Genomic DNA, 18,744 nt, shown 5'->3' with positions numbered 1-18,744 from the left:
GCCCAGTGGCTACTTTTTATTCTATAGTCACTGTTCTCACACAAAAAAAAAATGCCTGCACAGAATGTACGGACAATCCTTTTGCCCCTGGGCATCCTCACAGAACCAAGTTGTATTATCTGTGTTATCTACCAGTTACTTTTAGAATCACAAAACCTCAGAGTTGGAAGGGACCTCAGAGATCATTTCATTTTGCCATTCTTGAACATTCTTCTCTCTCCACCAGTAATCCAGACAAGTGATTATTTAACTTCTTCTTGAAGACCTTCAGTGTGAGGAATACTACTGAACTTTGAGGCAACCTATTCCATTAAAAAAAAACAACAACAACTCTAATTATTAGGAATATTTTTCCTTAACTCAATTTTTCCTTTTTGTGACTTTGACTTATTGCTCCTGGTTTTGCTCTCTGGGGCCAAACAGATCAAATCTCAGGCTCTTCCATGTGACAACTTTCCAATACATATATAGAACAACTCCCCATTGTCTTCCATTCGCTGAACTACACAACCCTAGTTCTTTCAACTGAACCTTATATGATATGTTCTCAATGCTCTTCAGCAGCCTAATTGGTCTATGATCATGAATGTCCTTTAAACATGGTGTCTAGAATTGAATACAGTAGCCCAGATGTGATCTGATGAAGACAGAGTATAGGACTGACACTATTACCTCCCTAGTCCTGGACACTATGCCTAAGTGCTTACTGTGGGCATCTTCATTCAGCTTCCTCATAATTCATGCACTCAAAGATGCTCAAGATCTTTGTCTTTTACTGGTACATCTGTAAAGCTTAGCTTCCCTTTTTGACTGCCCCTGAGTATAAGATAATGTAATTTCCATTGTCTGGGGTTTACAGCCTCTGAGTCCAACACACTTTCCACTACACTTTGCACTTCTTGAGTACATTATTAGTTTACAATTAAACAAATAAACAACCACGATGAAAAATACAGCTTATGTGTCAACATCTGTTGTTGAGGATGAAATAGTACAGAGAAGCTCTAAAGATTTTGACAGGATCCTCCCAACTTAGTCAACAAATCTGTTGATGCTTTGTGAATTCAGTGCAAAGGTGGGCATGTAGGAGGATGGTGAAAATGATGCTTGAAGAAATTACAAAGGAGCAATGTATGTAAAATTCATTTGAGACTATGCAGTCAGCACTAATTGGGTCTATTCTACATTCCTAAAGCACAAAAATATATTTTACAAATGACAGGAAGGAATATCTATGACAATATGACAATATATGTGACAATATATGACAATAGTCAGCTTTATGCTCTAGGTCTCAATTTCTTCCTCTAGAATAAGTGAGAATTGGCCCACATTCCCTACGAGCTCTCTTCCATTTAAAAATCTATCATTTCATGCTCTGGACAGATAAATATGGGCTTTGTGTTCCGGTGTATAAAAAGAGACTTTAATTACTTCCCAATCCTTATAGAGATTCTTTGTCATCATTACAATGGATCTTAATTTACCTTAAAATATTTCTTTATCTATAATTTTCATTATAAGCTTTTAATTTTTTAAAAAAATTCTGAACTTAACAAAGAACAAATAAAATGAGCATTTTTATATACATAGTAGAATCAAAAAGAGGATTGTACATGAAACTGTAAATCTCTGTTTTTTTCAAATTGCTCTTCTTTTAAAATATATGATAGATTGAAGATATAACTTTCACATATCTCCCTGTTTAACCAACAGACAGCATCACAGAATCTCTAAGTTGAAAGGGACAATGAAAGGGACATCTAACCCTTGGTATTGGGTCTATATTAATTCTTTCTTTTTCATTCTAATTTTTCCAGCTTTCAACTGAAAATCTCTAGTGAGGGGAAATACCTCTACTCCAAATTAGACAAGCATAGTTATTAGGGAGTTTTTCATTGCACTGAGAGAATATGTCCTTAATTTCATGGGGGGTTCTCTTCCACATGAGGACTGACAAGACTTTTAACCCAGGAATGCTTTGGACAAAAGGGCCATCTGGCATTAAAAACATATTCCAGGGTTTACTGCTTCTGTCCCCTCGGTGAGTCATTTGAAAAAAAAAATCCCATTTTACCACTCTTTACATGGAGATGAAGGTATCTTCTGTGTAATACACACACATATGTATTCTTACCATATTTCTCACAGTCCAAGGGAGAAAATATTTCATCACAGTCATTGACAGAAGGGGAGAGGAAAGGGAAGAGGCAGAGAGAGAGAGAGAGAGAGAGAGAGAGAGAGAGAGAGAGAGAGAGAGAGAGAGAGAGAGAGAGAGAGAGAGAGAGAGCACAAATGAGACAGAAACAGAAAGACTCAGAAAAAAGAAAAAGATCCCCAGAGAGGTGCATAGAGAGTGCCAGGGACAGAGAGATAAGGTCAGAAAATATAGGGAGGCACAGAGTGACAGAAAGAGACACCCAGAGAAGTACAAAAACAGAGAGAATCACAAGGACAGAAAGAGATCCCAGACTGGCATACAAAGAGATAGAAAAAAATTCAGAGAGGAGAAACAGACAGACAAAGATGCAGACAGACACACACAGAGAAACAGAGAGAGAGAGAGAGAGAGAGAGAGAGAGAGAGAGAGAGAGAGAGAGAGAGAGAGACAGAAACTCAGAAATACATAGATAGATAGAAAGGGACAAACACACAGCAACAGAAAAAAATAAATTCCTATACCTCCAATGTGTATATTTAGTCTGTCCATAAATTTCTAAATGGAGAGGGATAGAAGGATATAGGGGGATATAAGAAAAGATTAAGTAGAGAAGGGCAGAGAAAGGGCGATGGGGAGGAAGAGGGGGAAAGGAGGGAAACTGGGGGAAAGAAAATATTTGAAAACACAAAAAAAATAAAATTCTTCATGTGCCCCTTCCAAAACAGTAGACAGCAGGTACACTAGGAAAGTAAAAAAAAAAAATACCTAATGAGTCATTTAAACTATGCACAATATTTTGAGGATTTTTACTAGAAGAGCCACAGTAGCCCCTGCAAAGACAGCTGTCCCAACTGGCAGAATGGCCTGGGTAAGCCTAATATAATGGACTCCCCAGGGCCACAGCCTGGCTCCATCTGCTTGGTGATCCAGGCTGTCCACCAGAGCCTGCACTGAGTCAGTGCTGGATGCCACCCAGGACTGCAGCAATGCAAGTATTTCAACCATTTCAAAGCTAGAGATGAAAGCTCTTCATTCATTCCTTCTCCTCTTCAGAATGCCACCTGTTAGCTGCATTTCCATCTCAGTCCCACATCTGACCAGTGACTATTCAAAGCTGGGACTGCAAATTGTTTGGTGCAGAGAGGGCCAATTTGTTCCCTGCTGGGCACTGGGCATGGGCAGTCAGTCCAGCTGTCATTCATCAAGGCAGCTGTGACCACCCTTACAGAGAAAATAGGTCCATAATGTGCTTTAATTACCTTAAAGCTGAATAGTTCTCATTTGGCTTTCATAGGTTTATAAGATCATGGAATTGAAGCTGGAAGGGACCTTAAAAGTTATCAAATCCAAACATTTCATTTGAAAGATGGAGAATCTAAGGCCAGCAGAGGTTCAATTACCTGCATAAGGTCACATATATAATAAGCATCAGGGGATGAATTTGAGCCTAGGTACTCTGATTTCCTATTCAATATTCCTTCCACTGTGTCACATTATCTGTTTTCATTCTTTAGAGTTTCCTTTGAAGGATAGAAACCAACATACCATGTAGGGAATATTTGAATCAATTAAGGAAGGCTTTCATGAAATTCATAATTGTCTATAATCCACTTGTTTAGATGAAAAAACTACCCTTATCCTTCAGTGTCTGTTTAGATAACGGAATGTTCTATTATACCTCCATCCCCCTCCCTATGGCCCAACTTGTTCTATTTGTATGTTCTGTTTTCCTATTATATTATTGTTCATTTTCCGTCTTTAAATAAGGTGGAACTAACATGTGTAAAAAACACTTCTCCGGAGTAAATTTATCAACCACAAAAGACAAATGCATCCTTTCTCAACACAGCCAATCCTAAGGGGCTCATCTAAACAAAATTTCCAGATGTTGCAAAATCCACACATCAGATGGATTTCTTTGTTTAGTTTTGTCCTTTTTTATGAACTATAAGGGACTTTACCCAGTCCCAGCACCTTAATTTTGCAGATATGGAAATTAAGACTCAAAAAAGTGACAAGACTTGCTCCAAGTCACATAACTAGTAAGAAGCTAAAGCTGGGTCAGAGGCCAGGTCTAAAGAACATACAAAGTCCAAAGTCATGTTTAATATGTATGATGAAGTCAGGGGAAAAGCTAATATTGCCCAGGAGGCCTGAATCCAGGGGTAAATGTCCCATCATAGGAAAAAAACAAAACATATGTATTTTAATATCCTTTCTCATCTCCACCTCCTGACTTCCCTGTCTTCATTCCAGTCCTGGCTAAAATTCCACTTTCTATAAGTCTTTCCTCTTATCCTTAATTCTAGTGCCTTCTCTCTGTTGATTATTTTCAATTTATTATATATTTTGTACATATCTATGTGCATATGTGTATATACATATAATTGTTTTGTATGTAGTGATTTTTATGTTGCCTCCCACATTAGACTGTAAGTTCCTTAAGAGCAAGGACTGTCTTTTGTTTTTGCTTTTTGGGTTTTTGTTTGCTTTTTTGTTTGGGCAATGTGGGTTAAGTGACTTGCCCAGGGTCACACAGTCAGTGTCAAGTGTCTGAGGCCGGATTTGAACTCGGGTCCTCCTGACTCCACGGCCGGTGCTCTATCCACTGTGCCACGTAGCTGCTCCGTCAAGGACTGTTTTTTGCCTTTCTTTATATCCCCAGCACTTCACACAGTGCCTGACACAGTAGATACTTAATAAATGCTGCTAACTGACATCAAAATGAGAACTCCACACTCCCTGAAGCACGTGTGCCCCAAACACAGATTGATCGCATCAGTTATTGGGGAAAGGAAGAAAGAAACTTCTCAGGAAAATGAGCAAGAAAGGCATGTTCTACTGAGGGATTAGGTCAAAGGGAAGAATATTTTAGCAGAGAGAAGTTAGAGACCACAGAAATGTAAGATTTCAGGCTAGGAGCAAGAGAGGGCTAAATAGGTGAGCGTGGTAGTGAAACAGTGACACTGAGGCTTTCTATACTAAAGACCAGACTCCCTCACATCCCAACCTTCTTCCAGAACTACAAGTCTTGGAAGAGTTTCTTTTCTAAATGGCTTCTGGAAGAGAGGAGGAGGGAATGAATGAGGTAGGGAATAAGATTTTACTCTTTTAAGACCATGTGCTAATAATTTGAAAGCATAAATCGAATTTGCCAAACTGTAAATCTTATTGAATGTAGTGATGACACTACCTGTCCTATGTAACAAAGCAATCAAAAAAGAGGAAAAAATCCTACAGGTACAAAATTATTTTAGCAGTTTTGTGGTGGCAAAGAACTGGAAAATAAGGGTTGCCAATCAATAGGGAACAGTTGAAAATGTGTGGTGAATGTAATGGAATAGTATTATGCCATAAGAAATCATAAAGGAAAAAAATGACAGCGAAACCTGGGAAGACCTGTATGAATTGATGCAGAAAGAAGTGAGCAGAGTCAGGACAACAATTTACACTATAATGATGGCATTACAAAAATAACCAACTCTGAGACACTTAAGAACTCTGGTCAACATAATGAACATCCATTGGTCCATAGGACCAATGATGAAGAATACTAGCCATTTCCCACATCCTGACAAATAAGCAGAATTAGATGTTGTTTTTTTTTAATATGGTCAATTTGAGAATTTGTTTTGCTTGACTATGTATATTTATTACTTTGGCTAGAGGGGCAGACATTTGAGAAAATAAATACTTTTTAATGGGAGTGGGGTGGGAAGTAATACAAGTTTATATAATCTCCCCTGCTACTTCACCATTTCTTTTCTGATTAAACGATTTACTCTTTCAATGTTATTGTTTGCTTTTGTCAGTTAGCTTTTTGTGTTAAAATCATATTCTGATGTGTTTGGAGTCTTTTTTTAACAGAGTGGGTGAAAGAAAGTGAGAAAAATAATATATTATATAAAAGTCCTCAGGTTTGAACCCAGATCCATGAGCGTTCAGAGTGGGTGGGATCCCCATTGCTATACAGTTATATTTTTTACATCAAGATTTCATCCACTGAAGATGTGATCAATTCAGAGCTCCACATGAAGAATTCACCCACTGAAGATATGATCAACGCCAGAAAATATTTGTATGCATCTATCTACCTCATCCTTCTGCCTAGGGATTTAGAGGAAAAGGGACCAGAATAGCTAGGCTACATTCTCACTGGGGTTTATGCACCCGGGGTGGGGGGGGCTATAACTCTTGCTTATAGGGAATCAGGCCCTTTTAATTTTATTCAGCACATTAAATAAGGTTTGACTGTGTACAATTATGAATGGGAAGTCGAGTTATTCTTATTCGGACATTACACATTGATATAATGATGGTGAAGCCAAATGAATAGGTGCCTATAATATGTGTCAAATAAATCCAAATATTAATTACTGTAATAGAAAATTTTGAAGGATGCAAATTATTCCTGGATGGCTAAGAAAACTTCACTTTTGTCTGTGTGGCCTCTTGCCAAAAACAGTGCCAGGGAGATAGCAGACTATCCTGTTTCTGCACCATCCTCTACCCCTCTGCCTAAATTCTAGGTTTAACCATATCACACTCTTCTTCAAGAAGCTCTAATAGTTCCTTTTTGACCAGGATCAAATACAAACTCCTCTATTATTTAAAGACCTTCACAATGTCTTTCTAATCTTTGTATATTTTCCCCCATTTTACCCATTCTAAACTACAACTGGCCTATTTCTTGTCCCTCACACACACTATTTCATCACCCTTCTCTGCACCTTTACATGAGCTATTCCCAAAACCTAGAATGTACTCCTTCCTCTCTTTGCCTCTGAGAATGCCTAATCTCCTTTAAAATTCAACTCAAGGTGGGCCTATTACATGAGATCTTTTCTTATCCCTTCAGTAAGTAGTACCCTTAGTCTCAGCAAATTTTCTTGTATTTACTTTGTATTTATTTCCTATTTGTTGGTACAAATGTTATCTGATATGCCATAAGCCTTAATAAATTCGTGTTAAATGGTTACCTTACTAGGGGCAGCTAGATGGCACAGTGGTTAAAGCACCGGCCCTGGATTCAGGAGTACCTGAGTTCAAATCCGGCCTCGGACACTTAACACTTACTAGCTGTGTGACCCTGGGCAAGTCACTTAACCCCCATTGCCCCGCAAAAAAAAAAATAAATAAATAAATAAATAAATAAATAAATAAATAAATAAATGGTTACCTTACTGATCTAGATCAAAAATATTGCAAAAATGACCCCATTAACCATATCATGCTTATTTTAATTATCAATTGATTCATCCCTGATGTGATCCTGTCACTTAATCCACATGTATCTGGCAAAGTGTTGGTCCAGCAAGCCACACATATAGATCTGGTCTGAATTCTAAAGCAGCCTAGCTTTATTTCACAACTCAACAAAAATTGACTGAGCACTTACCACATGCCTGATATTGTGCTGGCCCCTTGGGGGATCGCAAAAGAAAGATGTTTTGTTAAGGTGCTTTCCTTCTAAACTCACACGTGGGAAACAATGAGATAACAGAATGGGGTGAAGTTGTTCAACTCAATGACATTCTCTAAGATCAGCATGGGCTCCCATGTGGGAGAGAATGCTGTGCTGGTTCTTTTCCCCCCTCTATAGTGAGTTAGAAATGCCGTTTTTAAATGCCCATTCTCCAATCTATAGGAAGAACATTCAAAGGTGGTAGGATGGGAATCAGCAAAACAAATTCTCTCTGGTTTTGATAAAAAGGGCTTGTGATGAAAACAGAATCTCTAATAAGCATTCTCAGAAGTCACTTGTCTGCCAAATATTATAAAACAGAATAAAATACTGTGTTAAAAGTCCTCACTGATTCAAAGTTGTTTCCCTCAATCATTCGTGCCTAAGAACTCAAATTCTCTCAAGATATGATTAAATATTTATTATCTAAAGTTAGTAAAATTGCAAAATTATTAATTGCCCAAATTCTTATATATTCCAACTATACATGGAGGAAAAAGAACTTTTGCAGAACATTTTCTCATGGTTATTGAGGCTCCTCTTTCTTAATTCCCTCTGTTACCTATGATAGGAGTGAAATGATGGATTAATTGAGTTGATGAATTAACACTTTGCCCCCTCCTTGAAACTTCTAAAAAAGTTCTTAAAGAAGAAAGTGCTACAAAACTTGACAGCATAGATCCCTGAGAGAACAAACTCATTTTGTTAGAGTACAAAGACATGTTTACTTTCTCTGGGTCTCTTTTAAGGAAATATGTTTGTCCTTTATTGCAAGTATCCTTATAACAAGAATACTAAGCAAGATGAAACACTGAGCTCTCTGTCTCCATCTGTGTCTCTGTCTCTGTCTGTGTGTCTCTCTCTTCCCAGATACATATATATATATACACACACACACACACATGTACTTTTTTCTTTTCTCATGGAAAAACCTTCATAAAATACTTCAAATGAAGCAAATGACTTTTTAATTAAGTATTTGGCAAGTAGATAAGTTATATATAAGCTGAGACAAAAGAAAAAAATCAGAAAGTTCAGAGTCTCATAGGAGCATAGACATATAGCTGGAAGTGATTTCAGAGGCTGTTTACTCTGATGTCTTCATTTTATAGATGAGGAAAGCAATGTCCAGAATGGCTAAATGCTTCATCCCAAGGTCCTACAGGTAATAAATCTCAATTGGGATTTGAGGTTTTCCAATGCCCGAGCTGAAGCTTTTTCCACAATATCACAGGTATATAGTAACTCATCAAAGGTGAACTATCCCAAATGGCACACCAACCCAACTGAGAAAATTATTTCTTCTAGTTCCCTTATTCCAGCATTGAGTTTTTTCTCAGTTTTTGGTGCATGGGTCCTTTTCTTTAAAAAGTACATATGATGAAAATCAAACAGAACCAGGTTTGAGTCTGGTGAATGTTACAGTGGATAGGATACTGGGCACAGAGTCAGAAAGACTTAGATTCAAATCTTGTTCCAGACATGTGCTAGCTGCACAACACTGTATAATTTACTTAATCTCTCTCTGCCTCAGTTTCTTCATCTAAAAAATTAGGGGCTTGGACTCAGTGGTTTCCAAGAAGTCCCATCCAACTCTAAATCAACTGCATGATCCTACAACTCAATTGTCCTATGTGTAAGTATAGAAAGTGTATGTTTTCTAGACATCCTAGCAAGATTTTGTCCAGAAAGCCTACTTTCTAGATTTTCATGTTACTGTTTATGGGATGAAAAAAAGTGTCCACATCTTTCCCCGTCTTCAGAGGAACATGGAACCAGGGAAAGAGGTGAGGTGCAAATGAGAAGTCAGGGCATTTCCCCAGTTGTTCCATCTGAGTCTAAAAGGGAAATGAGTGTATATCACTAAGATACCAGTTCCCAGACTGTCTCACATACTACAAGACTAAAAATTTCCAAAGCTAATCTATCCTACTGGTGAAGGAACAAAGAGCCAGGAAATAAACTGGGGAAAGAAGAGGGTAGGTCAGTCAATTAAATACTAAGATTCTGTTATATACTGAGTAATTCAGTATTGGATATATGTCCCTTCCCTCAAGGGGCTTATTATTTAGTTTTCTTTCTTTTTCTTCCAGGTTGTGTGTGTATATACACATAATACATGCACATGTACACATATGTGTGTATACATATACATACATATATACATACACACATACATATATATGAATGAAATATAGACTTTCATTGAGTTAGGAAAACTTCCAGTGTTGAAACTACCACCAACACACAGTCTATCCCCCCTGCATTTGATACAAATTCTGCAACTCATTCCATAATACACAGTGTTAGAGTTGCTTGAGAGCACCATGAGATTTAGCAAATTGTCTAAGGTCACACTGATAGCAGCTATCATAGACAGGACTTGAACCCATTCAACCCACCTCCCTTACTGGCACTCTGTCCCCTGCATTTTACCTCTCATTCTCTACTTAGTGATATGCCAATATGAAGGAAGATTTTTAAAAAAATATTAAATCAAGAAATAACATTAACAGTACCTGATATTGATATAGAAAAGAGAATCATTTATAACCTCTTGCAATAATTCCATAAATTATTTTTACAAATATCTTATGATACTTTTTCAGCTATCACTTAGAATAGACTTTGATGCTCTGAAGAACTCTTCAAGGGCAAAGAGCTTTTCTCATTCTTCCTTTGTTTTGCTTTTTTTGTTTGTTTGTGTTTTGTTTTGTTTTTTTAATTTCACAGTGCCCAGTACATGAACTGGCAATGAATAGGTGCTATGTAATTTTTGCTGAATGAGCATATAGACTGCATGTTAGCATTATGGGGAATATTGTGGCCAGGAGGGAGTTAACTTTATGATGGGGCAGTTTCTTTTCAGAAACACTTATTCACACCAGCCCTGGATTCAGGACAACCTGAGTTCAAATCTGACCTCCAACACTTGACATTTATTAACTGTGTGACCTTGGGCAAGTCACTTAACCCTCATTGCCCCAGAAAAAAAGAAGCACATATTCATTATAAACATTCTAGCTAGTCACTAAGGACCAAAGTCACGGTATCCACAATTTAGTTTTCTCTCACAGATTTTTAAAATACCTTCCTTCTCTCATTATCTTCTGGACATACTGTCTTCCCCCAGAAACAGATTTAATGCTACATTGGGTGCAGTTTTGTCCATTTCATCAATTCATAAATTAATTTTACCACGTTCACAACTTACCTTGCCCACATCCCTGGGAAAAGGCTGTCTCTGATTTTCAGGAATTAAGATGGGTGACACCACAATGGACCGTTTCTGTCTTGGGACTGCAGAAGTTCTAGCAAATGTAACGATTTCCTGAAAAAAGATAGAAAGAAACCCAATTGATTTAGTAAATTTTTTTTCTAGCAAAGAGCTGTCATTTCTTAGACATCCTTCTTTTTTCATGAATTGCAGCTGTTTGGATATTGGTAATATATTCCATCAAAAATCATTAATAGGAAGACCTCATTAGAATAATACTAAGTCTAACATGGTGACTCATAGTGATGGCCATTAAGCAATTTCATCTACTCCTTTGAATCTTCTTATTCACCTTGTCAGTCTTGATTTACACATCCCCCCAATGCTGGCAAATTACTGTACTTAACCTGTTAAGTGGGTGGATTTCTGACTACTGAAAATCCATAGTTAAACCTCTGTGTAAAAATGTGGGTCCGCCATGCCAGGTTAATCACCTGTTAGTCACAGACTAGGTCCCCAAAACTAAGTCCCCTCAGCCATAAGAAAACTCAACCAAAGGACTAACTATCCATGGAGTCAACACTCCTATCCCTTAATCCTCAATGAGCAATGTTTCAGCACAGTGAGATGTAACTGAAGTTATTTGTAGATTTTTGTTGGATCCCGTCCCCCCTTTCACATCTTTTTATTCTCAGAACAGTCTCTGGAAACCCATTACAATAAGCTGGCTACTAGACAGCAGGGTAACGAATACTTCCCCTTTGGTTTCCAAGTCTACCTCAGGACCTAAACCAAAGTCAATTCTCTTTCCTTCAGGTTCAACTCAGAAAATCTTTTCATGTTGTGTCATTTCTCCATTTTTCTCATTTGAGAATACATGAATATTGAGGTTCCAATGGAACTTGAGGTAACAAATGTATCACATATGGCTTTTTAAAATGCTGTCTTCCTTTGCATTAGAACTGCCAGGTGCTAATACTCAATGGCAAACATAACATAAATATGGTCGCAAATTTTATATCGTAAGGAGAGAGTAAAAAATCAGTGATCCTGGAGCCAGAATACCTGGGTTCATATCTGCCATTTATTAACAGAGCAATATTGGGCAAGTTACTCAGTCTCCTTGGACCTTAGTTTCCTCATCTTCAAATCTGGGCACTGAACTAGTTGGGCTCAAAGGTTCCTTCCAGCTCTGTATCTATGTTTGTGTATATCTATCTATCTATCTATCTATAAACTACTGAGAAATGCAAAATCTTCTCTGTTCTTAATTATAAACACAGAATCAACCAATTCATTAATAAATATTTATTAAGCTCCAACTATGTGCCAGGCACTATGATCTGATACAATGGTTTTAACTAAAACTCAAAAGAGCTGAGTTCTAATTAGTCATTAAACTATCTCTTCCTAAGAAGACTTGGGGTCAAGAGAGGAGGGAGACAGTACTTATCTTACATCTGAAATACAGCTTTGTACTTTATAAAGTACTTTTCTCACTTGATCTAACCAATTCCAGAATGTAGGCAGAGTAGTTATTATTATTCACTTTTTATAGAGGAGGAAAATGAAGTTTCGTGCAATGAAAGGTGATATTATACTATCCTGAATCTTTTGAAGTTCAGATCAGTTTCGCTTATGTAAATGACATGTTTCAAAGAATCCAACTTGTCTGAGGGAGGTTGAGGGAAATGAGTTAAGGGAAAAGTTTCTTCTTCTATAAATTAAGAACTCAAACTTTAGCTCCTGCCCTTGTGCATTTGCAATGACCATCCCTCTCATCTAGAATGCCCAATTCATGTGTCACAACTACAAGAAGGCTTTCTGGATCTCCTTAGTTATTAATCAACTCTCCCTTGCCTGAGGATATGTCATAAACTCTCAGTGGACTATAAGACCCTTAAGGGCAGGGACTGCTTTCCATTTTGTATTTATATCTACAGTAACTTGCAATAATAGTTGGTACTTAATAATTCCTTATTAGATTCATTTGCACTAGTTCATATCTAGGATCTCATATTTCTATCAGACTTTCAGACTAGAATTATTTTACTCTCACATTAAGCCCGTGACTGCCATTTTTAACAGCAAATGGGAAAAATTTTTAAATACTCAATTTGCAATGAACCTCAAATGCCACCCAAAATTATATTAACAGTCAACAAGCATTTATTAAGTGATAATTATGTACCAGGGATATGTAGAATCTCTTATATAATACCACAGAAAACAGGAATGCAGTCTCAACTTGAAGAGCTCCAATGATTGGGAAACCCATTCTGTCCAAAAGTAACCCAGTCCAGTTCCAATAAGCTTTACTTGTTAGGAATGTTTTTTTTTTCCTTTTCTATATGGAACTAAAATCTGAGTCTATAGCTTCCATTTATTGTGCCTATTTGTGCAATCTCAGAATAAGTTAAACTAGCACAGCCATTCAAATACCTGAAAATAGTGATCATGTCCCTATTAGTCTTCTCTTCTTTAGACCCAACAAACCTCATTCCTTCTAACAATATCTATATGGCATGGTATCCTTGACTATGCTAATTGTCATTCTTTGGACATGTTCCACTTTGTTAATGTAGTTCCTAAATCATGGTGCCTAGAACTGAAAGTACAGATACAGTGTGACTTGGATTAGTATAGCAGAACTATTGTCTCCTTTGTTCTAGACATTCAACTTCTCTTAATGCAATCTAACATCAAATTAGCATTCTCTGGCTATAACTATTCTAGATGACTATTTAACTCAGCCAGTCTAATTGAATCTCCAGATCTTTCCATCTACCATTGAGCAATCTTGTGCTTGTCTGCTAATTTCAAATATAGGATATTATAGTTATCCCAATACACCTTTATTTTATTGGATTTTATCCATTGTTCTATTTTGCAGAGATCCTGAATTCTGATTGGTATCAAATTCTCAATTATGGGTTATTAAAAATGTTAGCTCCTTCTCCCCACTTTGTGTCATTTGCATTTTTATAAGTATGTTAGTCATGTCTTCATCTGAGATGTTGACTACAGGGGTTGAAAAGCATTAAACCAAAGACAGATACCTGGGGCACTTTACAAGAGACCTCCTTCCAAGTGGACATTAATCCATTAATTACTACTCTGTGGGGGAAGTCATTCAACCAGTTCCTAATTCACTAAAGATTGTGGCACTTTGCATTTTACAATATACTTCATTATCTGATTTTATCTTTATGACTTTCCTGTGGGGTTTGTAGCATAAGTATTATTATCTCCATTATATTATATATAATGAGAAAACTGAGGCACAGAGAAGTGGGTTATTCTAAGTCAAAAGGTAGTGTTGTGACACTTAGAATTAAAGACACATAGAAGAAAGGGACCTAAGAGATTGTTTTGTCCAATTATTATCTGAACACAAATCACTTCTATAAAATTCCAACATAAGTAATCATTGGGACTACGCTTGACAACCACCAGTAATAGGGAATTTGCTACTTCTAGACAACCAATACCATTAGAAGGCAACATTTTTAACATAATTGTTAAGAAGCTGTATTTTGTTTCAAGATAAAAGCTTTAAAATGATTTCCTCCCATTTCTCCTCCTGTAAATATACTACCCACATGAAAGGAATGTTGTGAACAGCATGCTTTATAAATTTGTAAATGCTATATAAGGATGGCCCATTATTATTATTATTATTTCCCATAGCTTTTACTGTATTGTATTTTTTTGGGGGGTGGGGGGTTGTTGCGGGGCAATGGGGGTTAAGTGACTTGTCCAGGGTCACACAGTTGGTTTCAAGTGTCTGAGGCCAGATTTGAACTCAGGTACTCCTGAAGCCAGGGCCGGTGCTTTATCCACTGTGTCACCTAGCTGCCTGCTCCCATAGCTTTTAAATGCTATCTTCAGGGTCTTCAACCTACTGCATCTTTAGTCAAAACCAAATTGATGTTTCTTTCACAGGCCATGACTGTTCTCAGGTCCCATTTCACTCTCCATGTCTCATCTTTAAATGTATTTTCTCTTACCTTTGACAAGCATTATCTTACAAGTGCTTTTCCAACCCATATCTCTAAATGGGGGTGGCTCATAGCTCTGACTCATTACACTTGAAATGGATTTTTTTTCTCACAGAATAACTGAATTTAAGAATTAGAAAGGAATTTACAAGCCATCTAGTTCAACCCCTACTTGGCCAAGACTCTCCTCTACATCATACTCAAGTGCTCATCAAGCTTTTGTTTGAAATTTTTCAGTGATGGGAAGGTCACTGCCTCCACAGGTAGTTCATTCCACTGTTGCATCTTTTAGCAAGTTTTTCTTTATATTAAGCATAACACTATCTTCTTTTCAACTTTAATTCAGTGCTTCCAGTTCTTTTCAGCTGATCAGGATGAATTTAAATCCTCTTCTTATTAAGTATGAGGATGTTGGCCTCATGACTATATGATGTCACCTATTCCAACAGTGTGCCTGTCGGTATATTTTTGCTTGATCTTAAAGAGGAAATTCAGTTTTGTTCCAAAAAGAGATCTCTCTCATCTTTGTTTGGCCTGTACTGTGAGTTCCCTAAGTTCACCTCTCATTCAGCTGTGACCCCTAACAAAAGTATATATTCTTTGATATTCTTGTCAGTGTTTGCAGCAGAATTCTGGTAAAAATACTTATAATTAGTTTAAATAATGCTAGTAACCTGAAGTTTCTAAATCCACCTTGCCTCTACTATAGATAATATCAGGGTTTTTTTGTTGTTGTTGTTTCTTCATGTGGAGGAATCCATATTGTCATAGGAAGAATAATGGGTTTGGAGACAGAACACTTAGGTTCGAATAGACATGTGTCAGGAGCATGTGAGATTTGCCATTGGTCCTCTCCTTTGCCACAGGGGAAGTAAACACTTTAGCAATACCTGTACCGTGCTAGGAATAAGGAAACTGAGGTCCATAGAGATGAAATGTTGTATATAAGACAACAGAGATGATATCAGAACTAAAACTTGAGCTTAGGGCTATTGATCCTGACTGAGGAGTTCCTTTCCAATATGTCACATGTAGGACCAAACAGATGCCAAGTAGAGTACCTTACATACTCAACATCTAATTGAAGCCCAAATAATATTTCCAGTTCTGAGCTTTATAAACTGTTTCCCAAAGAAAATGAGTGAGGGAGAAGAGACAATACCAATGAGCTTCCAAATTCTCCATGAACAGAGATATTCATAGGTAGTTGGACAAAAATTTTGAGGGGTTATGGTATTGTCATTAGAAAGAATTGTGGGAGCAGCTAGGTGGTGTAGTGGATAGAGCACTGGCACTGGAGTCAGGAGGACCTGAGTTCAAATCCAGACTCAGACACTTAACACTTACTAGCTGTATGACCCTTGGCAAGTCACTTAACCCCAATTGTCTCACCGAAAAAAAAAAAAGAAAAGAAAAGAAAAGAATTGCACAAAAGAAAGACTGAATGATCAAAAGCTTTATTTTTTAAGGGTCACATTTTTTTTCCACTTGAAGGATAAATTCTCTAGGGGAGCAGAAATGTAATAATTTAAAAATTTGCGAAAGAGTCAGAATTAGAAGTGAAAATGTAAAACATGATAGAAATGACAAAAGTGACACAAGAGAAGGGGAAAACTTGAAGTTATACATTTGTCTTTGTGACCCCAGCACCTAGCATGGAGACTGATGTATAAGCAATGCTTAATAAAAACTGGTTAACTGATTGATAGATTGAAGGAAAAGAGTGAATTATTTTCAAAAATAATTGGTGTGCAGTAACTGTGAATTGTGGCAGTCTGATGGTAGGCAAGGACTATAAACATGGAAGTGTATTGTATATAAATTATCTCTTATGATAATTTGTGAGGATAAAACTAGATAATGGGCATGGAAGCACTTTGAAACAAGGGAAAGAGCTACACAAATGTAAGCTATTTTTGAGTGTTTTAGAGACTACAAAATATTATAAAACAATCCATTCCTATATTATGAACAGACAAAATCAATTTAATAAAATATGCAGAATCATAGAATATCAGAGCTGGAAGAGATCTTAGATATCATCATGCTGCAAATGAATAAACTGAGGCTAGATGAAATCTTTTCCAGTCTCTCTTGATTCTAGTGACTTCATGCTTTTAAGTATTAACTATTTTTATCACGAATAGCTTGTTTGTACACAGCTGTTTTCATGTTTCTCCTATTATATCAGGAATTACTCAAGAACAAGTGTAGTCTTTTGCCTTTCTTTGTATTCCCAGAGATTATTAGCACAGTGGTTGGGACATAAAAGGCACTTAATAAATACTTATTACTGACTTGTGAAAGAAAAAGACTCTGCTTGGGAGTCAGAATACCTGAGTTCAAATTACAGCACCAATACATAATCCTTAGATGATTCACTTTACTTTTCTGAGACTCAATTTACTCATCTATAATATGATATAATAACACCAGAACTATCTATATCACATCATGTTGCTAAATTCTTTGTATTCTTAATTTTTTTTGGGGGGGTGAGGCAATTGGGGTTAAGTGACTTGCCCAGGGTCACACAGCTAGTAAGTGTCAAGGGTCTGAGGCCAGATTTGAACTCAGGTCCTCCTGACTACAGGGCCGGTGCTCTATCCACTGCACCACCTAGCTGCCCCTTAAAAATTATCTAAATTCAAACTTCCTGTTCTACAGTAACTCTGTAGATCTTTCAATCTTTCAATCTTTTCTCTCTCTCTTTCTTTCTTTCTTTCTTTCTTTCTTTCTCTCTTTCTGCAGGACAATGAGGGTTAAGTGACTTGTCCAGGGTCACACAGCTAGTAAGTGTCATGTGCTTGAGTCCAGATTTGAACTCAGGTCCTCCTGAATCCAGGGCAGATGCTTTATCCACCGTGCCACCTAGCTGCCCCCGCCTTTGTATTCTTTAAAATGTTAGACAAAGGGAAGCTGTGATTCTTAAGTAATTCAGCCAAGGTCACATGAGTTAGTGGGAAAATGAGAGCAAAATCTAAATCTCCTGATTACCAGACTAGTTTTCTTTACACTTAGTGAATTTTCCTTAATTTTCTTTTCCTCATTTTCACAATACCAAATGATGCATCCATTTAAGAAAAAATGAAAAAAAAAGTGGATTCAAGGCAGTTTCAAAATGAGAATAACAATTTACATTTATGTAGCACTTTAAGTGATAATAATAAATAGCTGGCTTTTATATAGCACTTTAAATTTGCAAAACACTTTACAAATATTATCTCATTTAACTTAATCCTCACAAGAATCCTGGAAGGTAGATGCTATTATCATTCCCAATTTACAGATGAGGTAATTGAGGACTTTTTTTTTGGGGGGGGGGGGGTATGGAACTAATTAGTGGTAATTCAAGCCCAGGTCATGTGAGCTCCCAAACAACGTAGAACAGAAAATACTCACACTGTGTCAATAATGTTCTCTAGCCTACATAATATATGTGTATACATAGGTACAAAAATAGGTATGCTTACAAATATGCAGATAGCACTGTCCTGGGAATTAAACAAAAAAGTGACATTATAGAACATCTAATTCAAGTCTTAGTTTTTGTTGTTGTTGTTGTTGTGTTGGTGGTGGTGGTGGCAGTGGTGGTGGATATTGAGAGTGAAGCCAAGAGGGATGATCTTCTAAGCCAAAATAAGTGAGAAAAGCCTAGAATTCACTTCCTCTTCACCTTTGCCTCTTTGAATGCTTAGCTTCCCCAAAGGCTCAGTTCATGTGCCATCTCTTGGGAAAACTTTTCCTTACCTCTTTAGCCATTAATGCTCTTTCCTTTTTCTTCCTTAAATGATCATGTTTATCTTTATCTTTTTAAATGCTGTAAAGTTAAAGTAAGCTCCTTATGGGAAGACTATGTGAAGAACATCAAGGACAGTGTTGTTGGATGGTAGAATATGTG

General features: G+C 37.0%; 1 protein-coding gene across 1 annotated transcript in view; it reads right to left on the bottom strand.

The window, feature by feature from the left end:
- CDH13 (cadherin 13) overlaps positions 1-18,744 on the bottom strand; it is a 1,286,821-nt gene that overhangs the window by 763,910 nt on the left and 504,167 nt on the right. The window contains exon 4 of the mRNA XM_043985257.1: positions 10,840-10,956. Coding sequence (XP_043841192.1) covers positions 10,840-10,956 — 117 coding nt within the window. The remainder of the gene's footprint in view (positions 1-10,839; positions 10,957-18,744) is intronic.

The sequence above is a fragment of the Dromiciops gliroides genome, chromosome 2, assembly GCF_019393635.1.
Source record: "Dromiciops gliroides isolate mDroGli1 chromosome 2, mDroGli1.pri, whole genome shotgun sequence".
Classification (NCBI taxonomy): domain Eukaryota; kingdom Metazoa; phylum Chordata; class Mammalia; order Microbiotheria; family Microbiotheriidae; genus Dromiciops; species Dromiciops gliroides.
Note: the sequence above shows the minus strand (reverse complement) of the source record. Positions and strands in the feature narration are given on the sequence as shown.